The sequence below is a fragment of the Bos taurus genome, chromosome 2 (assembly GCF_002263795.3).
Source record: "Bos taurus isolate L1 Dominette 01449 registration number 42190680 breed Hereford chromosome 2, ARS-UCD2.0, whole genome shotgun sequence".
Lineage (NCBI taxonomy): Eukaryota > Metazoa > Chordata > Mammalia > Artiodactyla > Bovidae > Bos > Bos taurus.
The window spans coordinates 84,676,469-84,699,544 of NC_037329.1; the positions used below are offsets into that span (position 1 = coordinate 84,676,469).

General features: G+C 34.0%; 1 protein-coding gene across 4 annotated transcripts in view; it reads right to left on the bottom strand.

Moving 5' to 3' along the window:
• Positions 1-2,751: 2,751 nt before the first annotated feature.
• Positions 2,752-23,076, bottom strand: part of STK17B (serine/threonine kinase 17b) — a 29,778-nt gene continuing 9,453 nt past the window's right edge. For 2 of the 4 annotated variants that reach the window (XM_005202624.4, XM_059893025.1), the window contains exons 2-8: positions 22,392-22,553; positions 16,497-16,709; positions 12,378-12,522; positions 11,107-11,233; positions 9,548-9,596; positions 8,205-8,384; positions 2,752-6,160 (exon numbers count right to left, since the gene is read on the bottom strand). In XM_005202624.4, coding sequence (XP_005202681.1) covers positions 5,878-6,160; positions 8,205-8,384; positions 9,548-9,596; positions 11,107-11,233; positions 12,378-12,522; positions 16,497-16,709; positions 22,392-22,513 — 1,119 coding nt within the window. In that variant the 5' untranslated portion in view covers positions 22,514-22,553 and the 3' untranslated portion in view covers positions 2,752-5,877. 4 annotated transcript variants of the gene reach the window in all.

The window sequence follows — 23,076 nt, forward strand, 5'->3', positions numbered from 1 at the left end:
AGTCAGTAAAGCAGATGTTTTTCTGGAACTCTCTTGCTTTTTCAATGATCCAACTGATGTTGACAATTTGATCTCTGGTTCTTCTGCCTTTTCTAAATCCAGCTTGAACATCTGGAAGTTGTTCATGTACTGTTGAAGCCTGGCTTGGAGAATTTTGAGCATCACTTTGCTAGCATGTGAGATGAATGCAATTGTGTGGTAGTTTGAACATTCTTTGGCATTGAGATGAAAACTGACCTTTTCCAGTCCTGTGGCCACTGCTGAGTTTTCCAAATTTGCTGGCATACTGAGTGCAGCACTTTCACAGCATCATCTTTTAGGATTTGAAATAGCTCAACTGGAATTCCATCACCTCCACTAGCTTTTTTTGTAGTGATGCTTCCTTAGGTCCACTTGACTTTGCATTCCAGGATGTCTGGCTCTAGGTGAGTGATCATACCATCATGATTAACTGGGTCATGAGGATCTTTTTTGTATAGTTCTTCTGTGTATTCTTGCCACCTCTTCTTAATATCTTTTGCTTTAGTTAAGGTCCATACCATTTCTGTCCTTTACTGTGTCCACCTTTGCATGAAATGTTCCCTTGGTATCCCTAATTTGGGCCCTTAGTAAACTATATTCTTCCTCTTTTAATTAACATCTTATATATCTCTGAATAGATATCTTCACAGGCAATATTTTTATATAAACACACAAACACCTATTCACATACCGTGAAGATCTTCAAAATTCACCAGATACTTAGATACAATGTTGTATGCTGTTTGGGACACGGGAGCAAAGCCTAAGTAATTAAATCTCTTACAAATTTGATGATATAAATGGCCTCAGCCACTGGCCATTGTAATTATTCTATTTCTGGGAATAAAGGAGACAGGTTTATTTGCAGTATCCCATGCTTAATCATTAGTATTAAATGAATTAGGACCAGAACTAATCAAAGAAGCAAACAGCTGATTACTGCTGTTTTGTTGAAGAAGTAATTGATGTTCACACAGGTTAAAGCAGCCCAAAAGGCCCCTAAATAAATGGCACAGCTCTTTTTCTCCCTTTATAGCTTGTTTTCAATGGTCTTTAGTCTGTGATTACTTAAATATTCATTTATTTCAGAAGCCTTTTTGTGCAAATCCCAATTAAAAAACCAATCACGTTCTTAATAAATTGGGCTAACAACTTCTTTCAAAAGAAGAAACAAGTAAATTGCAATGTTTCCTTTCTAAAATTTGATTTCCTATGACTGTATAGGCAGTGAATTCAGTTAAAATCAGGAAAGCCTCATAAATTTACTCATAGTGATTGATTAATAGAGGAAGATACATCTGTGACATGAAGAATCTTTGTTCAATAATACTGTCTTCTAATTTTTTCCACATACATTTTGCACTCATTTGTTTACTCAGTATAACTAGAGTGACTCTACAACTTACAATTTTATCTGTAATTGGTGACCCACTTGAATTTTACCATCTGGCTAGAAATATTGATATAATTAGCACATATCTTTCTTTTGGCCTTTCAAAGGGGCATTGCAATCACTAGATTTAAATTCTAGTGGTGAACCACAGAGGGCGGAATCCTTCCGATTAATTATAAAACAATCCCTTTTTTTGCTTATTCTGAAAGTAGACCACAGCATGGAGTTGGCATGGACTCTAAATGTGAGATATTATGCATTTGATGCTGACCACATTTGCGCCCACCCTTGCACATTAGAGATATTCTTAAACAGTTCATACTCCTAAAGCAGAATTCAGTAGTTGTGACAAGGCATTGTCTGATCTGCAAAGCTTAAAAGATTTAATAACTGGCCCTTTATAGAAAAATTTTGTTGACATTTTTCTGGATGATCTAGACAGTCTAGATATAAGTGAAAGAATGTGTACCAGTATGAGCTGAAAGGAAATGAATACAAAATATATAAAGAAATATCATTGATAGAAATTAATAATAGAAAGCGGTGCAGTAAGAGGACAAAATTTTTAGAATGACACCTAGAGATTTAATGCTGTGTTAACTAAGGGAGATAACATGAATCCAGGAAGTTCAGGCGAGGAGGTAATACAGAAAGGGAGAATATGATCATCAATTTACTTAGAAGTAGTTTACATTTGAGGATACTTATATCCAAATAAGGAGAAGGAAATGGCAACCCACTCTGGTGTTCTTGCCTGGAGAATCCCAGGGACGGGGGAGCCTGGTGGGCTCCCCTCTATGGGGTCGCACAGAGTCGGACACGACTGAAGCGACTTAGCAGCAGCAGCAGCATATCCAAATAAAGATAACACATGTAACTTCAGTGACTAGGAGGAAAAGGGGCTAAAGAGAAAAACTAGGGAGTGCCTGTGTGTCAGAAAAAGAAGATATGGAACCTGAAGGTGCTCACACAACTGAAAAAAAAGTTCCAAATTTTTATCAATACCTCCTTCCTACGAATTGTCAAGTCTGCACATCATTTCTCTCATCACACTTCATACTTCTTACATGGTGATTTTGCTCATCTCTATGCAACACAGTGCACTGCCATACATTGACATTTTCTAAAAGTATTATTACTTAGAAGAAGTTAACAGCCCTTCTTGTTTTCAAATTTATGTGCTTTATCCAACAGACTGGGTCTAATAAACATGGCTGTATTAGAAAAGGAGTTCAAAGACGATGTGAGTTCAAGACTAGAGAGGCTCCAGGCAAGGAGGTTAGCATTTAGGAATAAAGACTTTAGAAGTACTTTAAAGCAAAAGACAACCACAAATGTTAAAAAAATGCTTTTTAATTTGTAACCGAAAGGATCATTAAGTTGATGTAATTTTTCTTTTACTGGAGTATTCAAAACAATTGTAGGCCATATGCCTTAAGCAACATGATTACTGAATAAAAGTTGAGATGGACGGCAATTGTAATTTATGTGAAATTTATACTTGAGTTTTAAGTTCTTTAAACTTTCATAAAATTATAAACTAATAATAATTCCCCAAATTGGAAGTCAGATAACTTATTCTAATACAATTCAAAATTAAAGTACAATTGCTTATACAACAATGAATAAGGACAAGTTTCCAAGTCAGATGTCAAACTGAAAATTCAAATACAAACAGAGGAAATGTAAACAGTTATAAAATATCAACAGTTATAAATGTTACTTACTTACAGAAAGGCTATTCAAATTTTGGTCTATGAATGATTTGTGACTCATTCAAAATGAAAGAAAGAACTTGTGCCAGAATGGAAATCTATTATGTCACTAATTGGCTATTTCTTTTATAACAAGACTTTCTTGATAAAGGAAGCAGTGTGCTGATTTATATTCTGGCACAGGTGCCTTATCTCATTACAACCTGGAGAACAGGTCCTGCTTACTTTCTTTAAAGTGCCATGATAATTTTACCCCTCAGAGTTAGGTTACTTTTAGTGTGGGGGGAAAAAGTTGAAATGACACATGATTGTCAGCTATACCTCTTCTATTTTTAATCCCATTGATCCAAAGATCCTAACCAAAAAGCAAATTATACTTTATAAATTCATCACAATATAACATTAATCTTCAGATGATTACTGACATCTATTCACCTCTGAGGGGATCTCCATATTCCCACTTCAGTGACATATATCAACCGTTTTGATTAACACTTGCTTTCAATCTTGCGGGAAGAAAGTACGAATTATTTTATAATTATCAAGAAAAAATTTAATAAGTAATAGTTATTTGTGAATAAGTTCCTCTAAAAATTGGTTTATTTTCATATATCAATCAGAGAAAATTTTAAGTTCATCTTTATGAAAAAATTGAACTTTTATACTGTTTGGGTAACAACCAGTTGCTTTTATAATGAAAATTGGTAGGGAAAAAGGTATGGGAATTTATAACCCTGTGTATTCTATTAACTAAGGGGAAGCAGATAAACTATTTTAAGATTCCTCAGAATAAAAGTAATTAGCATAAAATATTTTTTAAGAAACAGTTTATAATTCAAAATCCAAACATTGCTTGATTTTTAGTATGGCATAATTCCTCTGGAAATTAAAAAATATAATATGGTCTTTTGTAAAAGTAATAATTTCCTCTTTCTCCAATGACTTACTAAACTTTACCTGCATTAGCTTAATACTGAAGGCAAATAAATGGACAACCAACGATTCAGAAAAAAATCATCAGTTTTAGATATACAGAAGCCCAATTAGCTTCTGCAGTGACTAGTTTACTGAACCGATAACTACTTCTTAAGGAAGTTAAATGTATATTTACATGTCTTAAGATGAGAGCTTCTTAAGCACCTGAGCTGAGTGCAATATACTGGAGGGAAGAATCTCTAACAGAAAGTTGTCTAAGGACTTATTTCATCTATCTATACATATATACATACATCTATACAAACACATTTACACATATATACACACACAAGCAGAAATAACTTTTCCTTCAAGAAATGTTGAAGATGTAAAAGGAATTCTCCATTTACCTAAATAAAGCAATCTGATGATTATTTAAAAGTTTTTAAGTTATTTGGAATCTCACAAAATTTCAAGAAGTCTTTCTAGAATAACATATAATTCAAAGGGAAAAAACGCAAGGATTTCTTTTGACAAAACCGAATTTCTTTTGACACAGTATTATGGTTGCAAACTTATAGTTATCTTAACTTGATAACATGAGTTTAAATAGTCTCCAGGTGGAAAGTCATCAAAGATTACCCAGTAGGAGTCAATCCCCACCCCCTTAGGACTGAACATAGTCACTGGCCTCCCATAATTCTGCTGTCCTTGGACTGTTACTTGCAGTGGCCCCAGCAAAACACCATTAAAGGCCACTCTGCTGAGCCTTGTCACACACTAGGAAGAGTTCTTCGCAACTTTAGAAGAGCTTGAGGTCATCCTGTTTTATGATCACATTCACCTTGCTACTGCTGACTGGCATTGTGCTAGCGGTCCTAGTGTGCTATGATATGTTTTATGCATACTTTTACAACTCTGAATGATTGGCTTGTACTCTAAGACTCAGAAGATACTTAAAATTCTGCAAGTTGTGTTAAGTTTCTGTCAGTACTTTCTTCTACATTCAATTAATATGTTTCATTGACTGAAAATAGAGCACATTCAGTTTCATCTAAGTATCTTCTACTCTAGAGAATCTGGAGGACAAAAACCCTCTACACTTGTATAGCTTCTATTCTCCATCCTTCAGACCTTGTTAAATCTGAAGTATGGTGAGAGTGGGCAAAAGACATTTGAGTTAAAAATGATGCCATGCTGTTCTTTTCTCTGTTTTAACTTGTATAGAATATCCCTAAATCCAGTTTCTAACCCCTCCTCTGCTCTGGTTAAAGGACCTGTCTCATATAGCAGATCATATGTAATGTAGTTTCAAAATATCCATGATTTAAAAACATTTTCAAGTGTTAAATATCTCGAGCATCTATAGAATAGCTATATTTTTATTTAAACTTGAAACTGTCATCCTAAACAAAATTATGTCAATAGAGGCATGGTGTAGGGCTTACCTTGGAGAATCTATTAAATTTAAATGTCTTCATTTTGTTTAGTTTACATCAACCATAATATAACCCAAATCACTTTTTTCCTGATATGGAAGACATTCTGATAAATTCATTTGAACCCAAACTCTTTCATTAACATGTAAACTCACAAGTACAATTTTATTTTTGTTATATATTTAAATATTTTTTGAAGAGTTGATATCTCAGTATAGGGAATGAAATTGTGCTAGTCACTACTAATTTAGCATTCAAACATTTCCCTAAATTCTTCAATGCAAAAGTGCATTTACAATATAAACATGCCATATATGAAGTTACAAACCACAATCTCACACTGGAGTGGATTTCAGATTCCAGACTCAGTTCAAATGGGGTGAGGAGGAAAGTGCTAACAGAGCAAATCGGACACAAGCTCGTGGGGGCTGGGCAGCGAGTCGTCAAAGCGGAATCTCTTGGACACCGTGCTGCTGTCCTCTGGGATGTTCTCTTTGTCTTCCCGGTCACTGCAGGTGCCATTACAAGAGGGCCTGTGAGTCCTGTCCTCAGAGGACCTTACTGGATGATCCTGACTTTGAGAGAAACTGGAGGTTTCTTCAGGGTGAAACAAGTTTCCAAAGTCCCACTGCTGTAGCCAAGAATGAGAAAGGCAGATTTCGGCTGTAGGTCTTTTCCTTTGAACGAAAGCACCAAGAAAAGATTGAGATCTAAAAATCGGGTTGCAAACGTCTATAGTTCAGTACATTATAGGCTTTTTAAAATTTATTCTGAAAATAATACATACCCATAGTACAGGATGGAATAAGAAAAGTGGAAACCTACAGTTTAAGTCTGACATGTACTAAAAATTCAATTTATCATGAAGCTTACAGACAGGACTATCTAATCAAAACACTTGGGAACATATTTTAGCCTTGCAAATAAAAATCAGTAAAATTATAAGGACTCTTGGGTTTATAAACCCTTTGAAGGAAAATACATGTAAGTAAATTATAATCTCTATTATTAATTTTATTAATAATAAAATTTTATTCTTAAAACTTTATTCTTAAAAAGTAGTAACAGTTAAATCTTGAAAACAGAGACTACTCTTCAAAGATGTTTATCTAATATTTTTAGTTTTTAAATTTTGTTTTCTCTTGTGAAAGCACCATGGTCAAATATCACAATATTTCAGAAAGAAAGAAAACTTCAACCTTAACATAACCACCATTACCATTAGAACGTAGGTTTCCTTAGTCTTTGTTTTTATGTTCCATTTTTATGATTATAAAAAAATTAAGGTGCTCATTACAGGGTGAAAAATATTTAAGAAAACTAAACAGTTTAAAACTATAAACACATAGAATAATCACTATTTCTATTAAATAACCATCTATGAATGGTAGCCTGCCAGGCTCCTCTGCCCATAGGATTTTCCAGGCAAGAATACTGGAGTGGGTTGCCATGTCCTCCTCCAGGGGATCTTCCTGACCCAGGGATCGAACCATGACTCTTATGTCTCCTGCACTGGCAGGTGGGTTCTTTACCAAGAGCACTACCTGGGAAGCCCAAAATAGAGCTAGTCAGTGTTTGTTAAGACTTGCATTAAGCGTAGGTCTTCTTTTTAAGCAAATAAGGAAAGTGAATCCTCCAGGAGATTAAGTAACTGTCAGAGAGAGAAGACTTGACAAGTAACAAAACCAGGATCCCAGCCCAAGACAGTATATCACAGCTTCTGAGTTACATGCAGCCAAGGCATTTTAAGGTAAAAAGGGCTGACCCGGAGGCTTCCCAGATGGCTCAGCAGTGAAGAATTCACCAGCAATGCAGGAGACATGGGTTCCATCCCTGGGTTGGGAAGATCCCCTGGAGGAGGAAATGGCAATTCACTCCAGTATTCCTGCCTGGAAAATCCCATAGACAGGGGAGCCTGGTGGGCTACAGTCCATAGGGTTGCAAAGAGTCAGACACAACTGAGCAACTGAGTACACACATACAGGACTTATCCAGGTAAAGAAAAGGAGGTCAGCTTTTTCTTTTCCTGCTTTGAAGTTGCCAATGAGCGAGGTAAGAGTTTTAAGACATACTTTCAAGTACCTTCTTTAGTAGGCAAAGAGTATCTGCTGCTTAAAAATTTGACAATCAGTATGTGAACTTGTTATACAACTATGGTTATTTCACTATAAATAATTCATAACAAAGTCTCATCATAACCAGCCATGTATATTATAAATCTTTGGTGTGTGTGTTCAGTTGCTCAGTTGTGCCTGACTCTTTGTGACCCCATAGACTATAGCCCACCAGGCTCCTCTGTCCATGGAATTTTCCAGAATACTGGAGTGTGTTGCCATTTCTTCCTCCATGGGATCTTCCTGACCCAGGGACTGAACCCACGTCTCCTGTGTCTCATGCGTTGCAGTGGATTCTTTACTGCTGAGCCATCAGTTCTACTACTAATCATTTTAAGGAATTTCAGAGGATAGTAGCAGATTGACAGAAGAGATAATCCAAATCTTCTCTTCATTTCAAGATTTCTTGTTATATATTTTATATGTCCTATGTTTGAAGTTATGGATTTGCCATTTAATGATCTCTCATACCACCTCTCTTCCCATTTTACCTGAAACTTGAGAGAGCATACATCCAATAATTTTATACTGTTTTATAATATATCTTTCTTAATAATCATATGTAATTTATTTTGTAATAGTATTTAAGTAAATTAATACTACTTACTCTGGATTTTTTACTAAAAGCCTCTGGATGAAGTCTGTGGCCAGCTGTGAAACTGATGAAAAAGTTTCTTCCGAATAATCTACATTAACTTGAGAAATATTGAGGTATGTTTCCTGATTATCTTCTCCCACAAATGGGGATGTGTGAGTTAATAACATATATGCTATTACACCAACATTCCTGAAAAAACAAATAACTGAGAAGATGGGAACTTAAAATGTGTGTTAATCTTAAAACATTTATATAAAGTAAAATTGATTCTCAACATATTCCTGTCCTCAAATCTTGTGCAGTTAAACTAAACTGCTTTTCAAAGTTCCCATAGTATACTATTAAAGCTGAAATAATTATGCTGTCTCAAATTTGCCTCACAGAAAAAGACTGAGGGAATGCACATGTATGTTATATAAAAATAATGTATTAAATATGTATCATTATATCTACAGTCTGCCCTTCACACAGATACCTGTTTATCAAGTACACAAAGCTGTCCTGAGTGGCATTTCCAAAACGATGTTCAATGACACAGTAGTGATCTGTGAGACATAAATAGGATTCCATACAAACAGAGACTGCAGGTTTGGTAAAGCACAGTATTGGGCAGACAGATTTCCTTTTAATTGCAAAACTTTTAGAACCATAAATATGTGAATGACAACTCCTGTGTTCAGGAACCAGAAAAAGACAATACATACATAGCACCTATTTCACCCACTTATTTAGCCACAAGACCCTTTTTTCTTAGCAAATCCATTTCTTCCCCCTACATGGCAAACTAAACTCTTCCTCTTGGTCTGATGGAGTCAAGTCTGCCACTGTAGTCTCAAGTAAAGTTCTGGTGCCAATGCCATCTCTACCCTATAATGTTCTCTCTGTGACAACCATATAAACTCACAATACCCAAGAAATACACTCTTATAAAACTAAACTTTTAAATGGATCTAATCGCATTTTTCTATTGAGTAAATATCTTCCTAGTTCTCCTAGACCTAGATCATATGTCTCCCATCTGGTGCTTGTCTGCTGCTTCCCTTATGGTTATTAAATAGTATTCTATCTTTATTATAGAACATACAGCACAATAGTGTGACTATTTTGTTCTTTTATCAGAAGGAGTCTTCCTCCAGGAAAGGGATTTTCCTATTTATTCCTGTACTTTGGCTCAGAGCCAAAGTGTTATTAAAAAGAATGAACAGGTAAATGTTTTTCCTGTGGCATAATAATGATACTCAAATAAAATCTTTTAAAGATAGCCTTACTATTTACATTTTGAACCAAAGAACCACAGAATATGTACTAACCAGCTTTTAATAAAGGAATACAAGTAACTAACAAAATCTTACCACATATCTGTTGCTGTGGTAATGGGATCGTAGTTCAGGATTTCTGGAGCTGAAAGAGAAAATAAAATTCAAATTCAATACTGACAAATCTAAAGACATGAAAATTACTTTGCAGTAAACTGGATTTAATTTTAAAGAATTACCAATATATCAGTAGAAATTTAGCACAGTATTTATCATCCTGTGATTGGACATTTAGATATACCTAGTGTTGAGAAAATTATATAACCAGATGGTTCAAAAGCACCAATGATATTCTGGGAGTAACCAGTAGCTATGCAGTATTTTTTTTTAAACAATTAAGATTAACCTCAGAAAAAGCAATTATGAAGAAGTAAAAGCTAAAATCTTTTTACAATTTTAGTTTTATGACTCTGTTAGGAATTAGTTTGAGTTATTTTAATAGAATGATTTCAGTTTTTCTTCTCAGGGTAAATAGACTCATATGCATTCAAAAATGACACTATGAACAAACCAGCTTCCTGGAAGTGCTTTAGATTTTCAAACAGATTAAATATCCCTTTTACACTATCTAAAACCTAGTTTCCTAAGCAATTAATTTTCCACTGTCTCCTCCTTTGCCCACCCCCCACCAAAAGAATTTAATGGTACAACATAAATTGTCTATACTTTCCGAGCATTACTATAAATTTCAAATTAGTAGAGTCCAAACTAGTATCTATAGTTGAATAACTTTTTAGTTTCACAGTATGATTTCATAACTTCTCCAAGCATAACAGTCTGGTTAATAAAGCCTGTGAGTCACATATATTGTCAGCCTGCATGCACCACCTGCTACCTTTCACATACTTCTGTGAGCTATATTATCTATAATTACAATCATTATTCTAGGACACTGTAGCCTCTATGAGCATTGAGAAGTTAGTAATTTGCTTTGTTTTTCATTTTGGGAAAGTCAGCTCCCTTGCTGAGTAGCACGTATTCTGTTTACTCGTATCTTTTCAATGCCTGCATAGGGATATCAATATGAGCAACAAGAAAAAAGTGTAAAAAGATTGTTACTACAAATTAAAATACTTTACCATTTATGTGCTGCTTTACAGGACTTAAAAACATCTTTCATCTCCATGATCTAATTTGTTGATTTAGTACAATATTCCTAGATTATCTACTAATAGATTCTACCTAACACCCTTCTTTTTCAAAATCCTCCTTTTACAACTCTCAGCAAAAACCTCACTAGGACAGAAGTAAAAGTGACATCTATCAAACAAAAAGGCTTCAAATGCAGTAACACTGATTCAGTTTTCCCCTTTTTTCATTTTCTTCTGCTTCCTAACTTCCTTTTTACCTGTTTTTCTTTATGTACAAAGCTTTTACACACAAACATTAAACTTTTAACTTATATGTCCAATGTCCTGTAAACTGTGATTGTCTCAATTCATTACAATTCATTTAAATGTGTCAAAACCGAATTTCAATGCACTAAAATCCTTGAACCAAATATATCCTGGAGTTACATGCCTTAAAATAGTTCTATATATGTATCACTTATTAATACCTTTCAAAGTGGTATATAAAATAAAGGAAATTCTTACCCAAGTATTCTGGTGTTCCCATGATTTCCCGAAGTTCACATGCATTTCCTATTTTTCGAGACATTCCAAAATCTACAATTTTTATGTCCCCAAGAGGATATATGCTGCTCAATAATATATTCTGGGGCTAATAAAGCACAACAAGAAATGATAAATAATATAAAACAAGAAAAGAATACTAAACTCAAATCAGAGGTAACTTAAGTAGAATTTGTTTAGCTATTAAACATTTATTGAGTCATCCACTAAACATTTACTGAACTACTACTTAGGAGGAGCTATATAGTCAATGACAAATAAAGAAAAAAAATACACTTCAAGAGTATTCTTGGTTTTAATAAAAAAAGATGGATACACTGATTGATTAACTGATTATGATATACAGAATACTCAGTAGTAAAGACTGCTTAATTCTGCTCATAAGAAAGTCCAAGAAGGCTTTGCAGTAGAGATGATGCTTAAGATGAATCCTGAAGGCTAAACAGAAGCATGCCAGTGAGAAAAGTGGTCTAGGGAATAGCACGAAAGAAGGCATGAACAAATAAAAATACATTTACACCCAGAAAGAGCTAATGGTTCCGTACAGTGGTATGGTTCTGTGTCTGACTATTCCCAGGATTGTACCTGAGATAGAAAGAGGCATGGGAGGGTATATGAAAAGGAGATCATCCAGGAAGGGAAGAGTCCAGTGTTCAAACAATGAGAGACAATTTGATTCAGATTTCAAGGTTCTTGTATGGCTACAGAGGAAGGATAAGGAGAAAGGATAGTAAAACGAGAGGCTGAAGTGGTACCTCAGGGGGAAGGGGCCTGAATGGTCTGGGGTGGCGTGTGGAGAAAGGAAAAGCCAAAAGACTAAAAGCCTCAAGAGAAAGATGAATGAGTATAATGGGAGCAAAGGAGTAAGGACTAGCAGGTTACCTTCAAGAGGTAGCTGAAAATTAAGTATTTCAGAGATAGTTTTATAAGACAAAAAGTCCAAGATGTGGCAATAAAAAGTCCAAGATATGGCAGTAAGAACAGGATGGAGTGACATGACAGTAGCATTAGAACACATGTAATGATGGTTTTTAAAAGCCCAGTGATTAATCTGAGCTGCTCACACATGCAGTCTTCTATCAATCAGTACAGAAGTAAGTCCACGTAGCACATGCACAGTCTAGACAAGCATGACCTGTTGTTTCCTCTCAATACCAGTCTGCAGTTAGTTGTGCAAACAAGAGCAGAGAAGGAACAGAGATGTAGTGGTACTTAAAACGACATTACATTACCTTTAAATCAAGGTGTACAATGTTATTCTGATGTAGGTAATGAACTCCTTCAAGTATTTGTTTAATGAGTCTGATAATGTCATTTTCAGAAACCATTTCAGCCAACTCAGGTAAACACAAATTAAAAATTTCTCCACCTGCAGCACTGAAATAGAATTCAAAGAATAGAAACTTGAAAAATCATTGATCTAAAAATGGCAACTTTTAAATACTATATACTTTTAAGTAAAAGATATGGCCACCTAAACTCTAATCTCTCTATATACACACATTTAATGGGGGGTGGTGGATGGTGCTGGGAGGGATTTTTAAGAAATAAAATAAATGACAAGAATGGTTTAAAGTCTGGGTGCTAGTATTTACCTATGAGTTCAGCTCTGTTCTATTTTACTCATTTATTCATTATATATAAACATACCTGTCATCTGTATATAGATAGATATTTTGATTCTCAAGGCAATCATGTGAATCATGGCTATCATTCCCATTTTACAGATAAAGAAATAAGTACAAATAGGTGAAATTAAGTGAGAGGGCAGAATCTGAATCTGTATAATATGGATGAGAATCTACATTCTTAACCAATATCCTGCATTGCAGCTTTACAAAGAATAGTTGGGCCCAGAACCCCAGTTTTTTTCCTTTGTTTATAAGAACTGAAAATCTAAAGAATGCCAACAAATGCATAATGAAAAATTCCTAGATTTAGAATCAAATGATTTAAATTTAAATCGTAAATCTGCTATTTGCCAGCAATATAATTTAGGGTCAATCACTTATTTGAGCTTCCTCATCTGTAAAACAGAGATATAACTGAACTCAACAGATTTTTTTCTAAGGACTAAATCTAAATGAATGAAATAAAAACTGTCAGAAATCATGCAAAAAAATCTAGATGGTTATTAATAAAAACTTATAAGGTATGTTTGGGAATATCTCAAGTACAGTCTACTCTATATGATAAATCAGAAACTCATTTATTTCACAGAACACTATTTCCCCCCTTTGGTTCACTCCTGTATGCACAGCAACAAGAAGAGTGTCTGACACATAGAAGGTACACAGTAAGTGTCTATTGAATGAATGAATAATGGAATAGACAGTCATTCTTCAGAGCAGCTGAAAGTACAATCCATTAGTCTTGGTGACTGTCAAGAGGAAGAAGTATGTCATTTTTTTCTGGAGTCACAAGAAGGAAAAAGAATCAGTGGTCACAAATCTGAGTCTCATTGAAAATCATAGGACTGATCCTTCACACTTGCAGGCCATCGGGTCATCTGTACAGAGCATGCCAATTAGAAGCTGCAGGGCTTGGTTGCTTCACACTTTACAGTATTTCAGAGAAATCTGTGGGACAGCTGCTAAGGCACATGTGGTAATGCTTCAATAATGTTTACTTCATATCTCAATGACTTCCAGCCCCCAAAACTCCCAGAAAGTTCCTAAGAAACTAACTTCAAGATCTGACTTCAAGATTTCACAGTAAAGTCAATCTGAGTATGAAAAATTTACTTTGCTATAAAACATCTAGTAGTGGCCTTCAAAGTTAGGTACCGGAAGACAACGTTAGAAATTCATTCATCTAAAAAAGAAACTAATCTTTGTGAATAGCTAATATTCAGACCAACATGTGGCCCCTCAGTTTACACATCAATTGTCTGTCAAAACCCTGCTCAAGGTCTCCTGAGGGAAGAGGGACTCCACAGGCCAAGCTACTTAGGATACCTCACTTCTTCCCTTTCTGGTTATGTTATTCAGCTTTAATGAAATAAATCTTCTCAAAACAAGTGGTCAAAATATATTCCTGCAAGGACACTACAGATAAAGTTAATAATGCAATCACAAGCAGACAAGAAAATGAAGAGATACTTCATATTCTCTTAGAGTAAGTTATTTGCTAGGCCCTTTCTGATAAGAAATCAGACAAAATAATTAAAAATTAAAAGAAAATTGTATGGAATATGGATTCCTAGCCACTATTAAAATATGGAAAATACCCAAAACTATGGGAAATGCCAGAGAGATCTAAATTCTTCAGTATACAGCAGTATATGGCAGCATAAAATGCTTAGGTGAAAAATTCATTCTTGAACACTTCATAATTATTTATATACCAGCACTGACATTACACTCTCTAAAGTTAATTCAATAGACAGAATCCTCATTAATTCTAAAATTCAAAATAAAATATAAGAAAACCACTTGAGAAAACATACGTAAAGCACTTCCCAGTGCCTAGACATAAGAGAACAGCAGGCTGCCTGTGGAAGTACCTACTGAAACAAGGCAGCCTGACTTCCATTCAGACTCTGCCTAACCAGTTACCTGAGCTGGGACAAAACATGCTTCTGTTTCTTCTACTGTAACATAGTGATACATAACAAAAAATGACAGCTCGAACTTCACTGGCTTGCTGTAAGAATCAAATCAGGTAAGTCACATAAAGTACTGAGTACAACAGATGTTATAAGGATCAAAGCGGATCACCTGTAGTATTTAATACAGTGTTTGATACACAGTAAATATTCAATAAATATTAGCTATTATTATAATGAGTCAACAAATATTAATTCCAAATCTAGCCAACATCCAGCCTTTCTGAATTTGGGGGCTGCTTGTTAAACTCTGATTATGAAGTCAACTTTAAAAGTCTTTGCTAAATTAAAATTCATTTTTAGAAACACTATTTCATATATATATATAGATATAGATAAATGCACACAACATATTCTTAAGTGGAAAAAAAGGATTATAATACCATACACTTAATAGATCACGATTTTGTTTCGGAAAATATACATACATAAAAAATAAAATAATTTCAAAATAGAGGAATATGTCATAAAAGTAACCACTGTTTACAAATGATTTCTATTTTCTATACGTTCTAAATCTAACACAATAAATGATGTTACGTTTATACCAGGAAAAGTATCCTAAGGGTTTGTTTGTTTCAGTAACGAGATCAAACAAACCCTGTGACTGTCAGCCAATCACACTGTCTCTACCTCTTCATTTGACCAGCTGATCAGTGTCTTTTGTAGAACTGCCATTTTTCCCACGAAAGAGGGAAAGCTCTTTACCATAATTTACCATAGCTTTCCAAAGATGAAGCTATGGTAAACAGAAAATGAAGAGGAGTTAAAAGGAGGAGAAGAAGCGATAACACAAGAAGCAGAAGTTAGCAGAAACTGGAAGCATAAATGGAAAGCAGTGAGGAGCAGCAGACTAATAGACCCTTTGTTAAAACAAGGCACCCAGAGCAGTGACTACAGAGAAGAAAAAATTTCTCTGTAATCAGAGAAGCCACTTATATCATTATTGTCTTGAAAGGTAAACTCAGATATATTTCTACTCTTCCTCTCTATTGAAAAGTTTGCCCCTTGAAGGAACTCAACTAAGAAATTCAGAAATTTGGAGTATTTATGTTTTTTTGCTTATGTGCTTGTATATATGTTGTGCATCTGTGAGTGGATATGATAACAGTACTTTAGTACAGTTACACTGTCACATAAATCTATGTACTATATACTACTTATATCTACATTTGTCTTATACAGCTTTCTAAAGCACAGTTTAGAAATTAGTAAGGAAGTCGAGAATATCATTTAAAAAACTCCCATAACACAATAAAGTTAATGTGTAGAAGATTAAAATCAAACTACATGGTTTACCTTTCATTCACGCAAGTTTACCTTTTTATTCTCCTTGGGTAACTTCACTGGATGTGCTTTTCAAATAAATGAATATATAAATTATTTCAATCCTATCTGCCCATCAGACTGTTTTGCAGAAAACTTCTATTTTCTTTGCCACTGGCAACAAAAGTATACTCAATTTCACTATACTCTATAAACATTGTATTGTCATTTGTTTACTGAATGCTGTTTAATTCATTTTGGGGTATCTGTGTGAGGCTACACATTATAAGTTTTCTGAAAATATATGAATATATACTATGTTCCTCTAATATTTTATTAACAGGAATCTTTACAAGTTCTTGTTATACTTTTATCATTTTTGTTCTTGACATTTCAAGCAACCTTACCCCCCAATTCAAATAGGTACTATAAACTTTTTTAAAGAGTATACTTTAAATTTTTTAAAGAGTATACTTACTATTCCAATATCAAAATGATTTCACTTGTATTTTCATAGACTTCATGAAGATTAATCACGTGGGGACAAGATTTTGTCAATTCAAGTACTGCAATTTCATGTAGAATCTCTGCTCGACAGTCCTGTCCTCTTCTTCTCTTTTTTAGAAACTTTGCAGCATATTCTTGTCCAGTAGATTTTGATATACATTGTCTAACCACAGCAAATTTTCCTCTGGGGGAAAAGTAAGAACAAAAGTTAGTATAACACAGATACTGTTATAACTTTATCAATCCTTCAAACATCCATGCCATTAGGAATTTACCTTTGCTCTCTTAATCTAATCAAATACTACATGTACTTTTATAAAATTTATAGTATCATCAGACTAAAATACAGATGGCAAATGTAATATAAGACATAATTATATTTATTCTTCACCATCATATCATTAACATGATACATTACCATTGTAGGGAGAGATCTCATTTGCCCACCAACTCCATGCCATACTCTTGATATGAATTATTTTGTTTAAGTATGATAACAATCCTATAGAGTAAATATTATTCTGTCTGGCAGACTCCAGAGAAGATATGTATCTTGGTCTATTTCCCTCTGCTAAAAATTTTAGCTTTCCTTCAAACAAAAAAAATTAAATGCAAAAATGGGTATTCATCTTATTTACTTCTCTTAGTGTAAACATTTTGCCTTTCAACATCACTTTTGACAACCTTTGAAGCTTTCTATCACAATTTGTCAGTTGTTTTACCAGAGTATCTATTAGTATTGCTCAGTAGTCCACAAAGCTTGTAACAGATATCAAAAGTGTACATGTTTTATGGAAAGTATCCAAAGACACTTCATGATTAGCTAAGAAAATTCATGGTTATCAAAAGCTATGTACAAACACATTATTAAAGTCATGTTTATTATTTTAGGAATAAACATGTTTTAGCTCTATCCAATAACACTGCTCAACATTTCAGCCAATTTTTGAAAGACTCTGGCAAACTTATGTATTCTAAAGTAAAGACTGTGAAAGTCGCTCAGTAGTGTACAACTCTTTGAGACCCCATGGACTATACACAGGTCATGGAACTCTAGGCCAGAATACTGGAGTGGGTAGCCTTCCCTTCTCCAGGGGATCTTCCCAACCCAGGGATCGAACTCAGGTCTCCCACATTGCAGGCAGATTCTTTACCAGCTGAGCCACAAGAGAAGCCTGTGTATTCTAAGCCTATAGTTTTCCCATCTAGTTTCCCAAAGACTCAAGCTATTCTGAGTCAGATTGTTTTAAGAAACTAATAAAAATTATTGACTGCCTACCCAGAAAATGTACACATGCCTTTAAAAAGAAATTTTTACAAAAAGTTCCAGAGGGTTTTTAGATTTCAAAGACTATCCATAAAGTTCCTAAGCCTAGTTCATGGGTTCTAAAATTAAGAACTTCTATCCTAAGGCTCAAATGACTTACTGAATACCAACAAATCAGGTATAAATAAAAACCTATTTTTAATATACTTTGGATTTGGGGTAGAAGTCAGGGACAGAATAAATTGCTTATGCATTTTTAACTTACTATTGTCAAGGGCAGGATGACAAAGATCCCTACTCTTTATATTCTCAATTTCCCCAAAATTGGTGCCAATGAAAACCACGGACTGGAAATCAAGATGAAAAGGTAAAGCTACTAATGCAAAAAAAAAAAATTTTAAGAAAGTGGTCATGCTATAATTTGATTCTTTTACATATATCAAAATAAATATCAACTCAGAAAATTTGCATGCATAAAGTTATTTTTTTGATAAAACTTTTCATTTAAGATTTGAGAATGTTTAATTTGTATTTTCTCACCATATGCAAAAGGAATACAAATCAAAGCATTTCAATGAGCTCACAAAAAAACTCAATCAGTCCCTTTGTTTTATATTCAGAGTGTCCATGTTTATAGATTTTATACTGGACAAATTGAGTCAGACTAAGATTAAATGACTCATGAAAGGTCATATATGGAAATGGACTGCCATGACTTAAATTGCAGGATGTGAAATCCTAGCTTTCTATTCTGACCACTACAAAACAATTCCTTCCTTTAAGATAGTTTTTTTTTTTTTTTAAAGAAGTAGATTCACTTCTGCCAATTCTTATTTAGATTCAGAAGTGAAAATTTGTCTAACACAAAAAGGAAATTTTAAGTTTTATGAAGAAATTCACCTTGTAAAACTTAGGAAACAGAAGCTAGTTAGCCAAGAACTCTGTCCATCTGAAATAGTTTACAGTACCAGCTGTAACAATTAAGTTCTGCTGTAATTTTATAATTATATTTACAAGCCAGAATTCTCTCAGAAACAAAGAGCAAAATTAAATAATAACACTTTAACTGTTTCAGGTTTTCTCATGAGGCTTACAAGAATAGTACTCATTAATGCAGAGCAAAGATGACCAAACAATATTGGAAATTACTTATTTGTCAATGTTCATCGCTAAGTAAAAGCCCTATGTGGGCAGAAACCCTATCTGTCCTAATTATTAATCATAAAATCTACACTTCACTAACTAACACATAATAGAAACTGAAATATCTGTTGAATGAATGCGAGAGCTATGGACCTAGTGCAGTACCATACATTGTGCTCTTCTGTATACTGTACTTAAAGCATTCACATCTTTAAACCTTCTTTGAGACTCAAAATTTTACACACAAATTCATGTATGTGTGTCAATCGCTCAGTTGTGTCTGACACTTTGTGATCCCATGGACTGTAACCCACCAGGCTTCTTTGTCCATGGAATTCTCCAGGCAAGAATACTAGAGTGGGTAGCCATTCTCTTCTCCAGAGGATCTTTAAATATTTTTACCATAATTATCAGATGACTTAGTGGAAAAAACCAAGTATTTGTTTTCCATTCTAAAATGCTAATTGTCATTTAGAAGTATCCAAAATAATAGGGCTTCCCGGGTGGCACTAGTGGTAAAACATCTGCCTGCCAATGCAGGAGATGTAAGACGTGGGTTCTATCCCTGGGTCAGGAAGATCCCCTGGAGAAGGAAATGGAAACCCGCTCCAGTGTTCTTGCCTGGAGAATCCCATGGCCAGGGAAGCCTGGTGGGCTACACAGTCCATGGTGTTGCACAGAGTCGGACACGACTGAGAGCCTAAGCACACTCATAAAATAATACTTAACACATAATGTCCCTATATGAAATTTAACAGAAACATTTAGGAAATTTTAAAACCTTAACAGTAGTACTTAATGTATAACCTAAAAGGGCAAGGCTAACTAGATTTCCCAGCAGCTAAAAGGTCTGGTTAGTTACTCTTCTACATTCTAGAACAGACAATAAAATGTGAAAGGAGGGGGGAGGGTAAGCCACAAAAGAAGCTGACGTTTATTTCTGCATCTGCCTCACCCTTCTAACCACAAGAAGTCCTATGAAACCTTGATTCAGTTGGGGGAGGGGTGGAAAAAACTTACCCAACATGTTAAAAAACAGGAACAATGCAAAGTTTTTTGAGAACAGTCAAAAATTAACTGCTAACTTTTACATATCTTATTCTAATTTAAAGAAAAATTCTACAACATTAAACATCTTAAAACTAATTTAAAAACTGATTTATAAAGATAATTTTGTAATTATCACATGCTAGAATTATTATGTTTGTATGTTTCAAAATGTATAAGCCTCAGAAGAAACAAGGTTATGATCCTAATTTTCACTTTGCAAAAGTGTGGGATAATATCAAAATTGGTAAAATATTGAAAGAATTTACAGCAAGTTCATGGCGGATGAAAGGTCATGACTTCAATTTATCAAGGTTTATTAACGAGACATATCAATATTTACCAGGTGACTCATTAGGCCATATCAACTAAAAGAAAAAAGGTCTCTTTCATGAAGTTATTAAAAGATGAAATATTAGGAATCTGAATTTGTTTTCATCAGAGTTTATCATGAGTTTTTGCTCTAAAATGTTATAAACTGAGTCAAGTTTATGATTGTGATTTATGATGGCACCCCATTTACAAAACAATTTCAAATTATTAATATTGTTCCCAAAGTTTATGTTCTCCAAAACCATCAAAGAAAAAAAAAATCAGTCTTTCTAGCTCCCACACAGGCTATCTCAATAAAGTTTTGTTGTATTCCGGACGGTAAGATATTAACAATATTGCATCCATTCTAGACTGTTTCATTTTAAGACTGAAGATAAAAAGCTACAAAGTGATCCAGAAGAGGATACATGGATCAAGGAACACTGTCTGGAAATCAGGTCATAAGATGAGCATCTAAGGAAACTGGCAACATTTAGCTACATTCAAATCTCTAAAGCAGTTTTACATGGGTATTATATGCAGCTACAAAAGGGGAACTATGTATATTAGGTAGAGATTAGCAGAAAACAGAATTCTGTGTCTAAGTGCCCACAAAATGGAACAGACATATTCTGAGGAAGTGAGTTCCCTATTCCTGAGACGTTCAGATTGAGGCTTGATAAAAAAACTTGTCAGGAAAACTACAGGAAAAATTGCTGCACTGCATAAAAAATTATATTAGAAGGCCACTGACCATTGAAGTTCTTCCAAAGCAAAGACTCTATGACTATTTAATGAGTAATGAGATACAGTCAACTAACTCTTACTCTTTCCTGTATAATGCAAAGAGAAATAATTACAGACTTAGAACTAAACTATTTCTTGAAAATACCCTGAAAGGTTTTAAAAACTATATCTTTTCATAAACCATTAAAAGGCCCAAATATTTTGCACACAAAATTAAATAAATAAATATGCCTGGAATTATGAAATAAATATGCTTTCATATTTAGTTCTTAGTCTAATGACATAGATATTATCACCCTTATTTTGTAAAAGAAAGACTGCTCCCAATATCTGACAAGTGAAAAAGCCAGGACCTGCCTTCATCTTTGACATAAAAGACCACCAAGAACAGAATTACTTGCCATGTTTCAGTCAATTTTTGTTTTCACATTGAGATTATCAAAGACAAAAAATCATCCATACTATTTTTCTGTGCATCCATCAACACAAACATGGGCTTTTACTATTTTAACATAAAAATCAAACTAAAGACAGAAAATGATCACCATCCTCCCTTTGTTAAGCATTTAAATTTAAAGCTCAAAATGCTGAATACATAACAAATTATTTGGTATATCTTTTGTAATTTTCATGTATATTCAAATGGTAGTGTTAAATTTAGATCTCATAATCTCAGGTCACTCCTTGGCCTGAAGGAATTTACACCTTCGTTAAACCAAAACGGATCAGTATCAGTGTAAATAAATACAGGTTTTACTTACAGAACATGCATTGTTTGTCATATGGAATTATACTATCAAATATGAATTAATTCATTTTGTTTAGAAAAGAGGAAGAGAATCCCCACATTTTTTTAGGCTAGCACAATATTCTAAGAATTAGAAAAGCTATTCAAAAAGACTTTATAGCATTCTACTATTTTATAAATATTAACTTGTTTAAGACTCACAACAACCATATAAAATATATATGATTACCTTCATCCCCACTTTTCAGGTGAGGAAACTACAGTACTGAGAGGAACAGTAATTTGAGATCAAATAGCAAATGGCTAACCCCAAATCTGGATGTGACAGTCCACTATGCTAAGCTGCCTCTTCCTTGGACAGACTCCAGTAAGAGCCCTGACTTTCCACCATGGGCTATGAAGCGAGGTACGATATATTATACATGCTCACTAACCCTCCATGGATTTGATTTCCAGGTCACTTAAGACTAGATCCCTATATAGTACCAGCAGAGATGAGGACTTTTCTTTCTAATCATTGCTAAATAATAATCAAGTGAGTTTTATAAAAGGATAGACAAATCCTGTGATTTTAAATACACACACATCAAAAGTTTCCTTACCTTCCCAGTTCTTTAGATGTAAGTGTATAAAAATTATTAAAGTTTTCCACTTTAATTGGAGTTTGAGGAGTGGTAGTTAGCATGCCTGAAATACTTCGGCAATCAAATCTTCTCCTCAACATGATGACTCCCAGATAGGCTTCTTCAGTCACTTATTTTTACCTGCTTAAAAAAAGAGAAGATGCAGGGTATAACTTATATGCAATTAAGGGAAAAAAAAGATGTTATCTCAGAGAGGATATGCGTTATATTGTACAGCTCCAAATATAGCTATAAGATGCAACCAAAAAAAAAAAAGATGGTAGAAGATTTAAAAGCATATTCTACCCTAAAAGAAGAAAAACAAAGACCAGACATATAAATTGGTATCACCTATGGTACCTGAACTAAATTACTGAATTTCATTTCAGAATAAAACTACTGAAAATGCCTGTAAGACCTACCAAATTCTTTTAAAAAGTTAAAATTGTAATATAATCATTCAATTTCATTTTAAAACTTTGATTATTTAAAGTTGTATCTTCACATAACAAGATAATTTAACACAGAAAAACAATTATTCGTTTTAAATTTAATTTTACATGAGCAAACAAATATAGTGGAAAATTCACATGTTGTGAGTTATATTACTGACATCTGAGTCATTAAAAGAAATAGACTTGTTTCATGGGTCTTAGATTCAGAA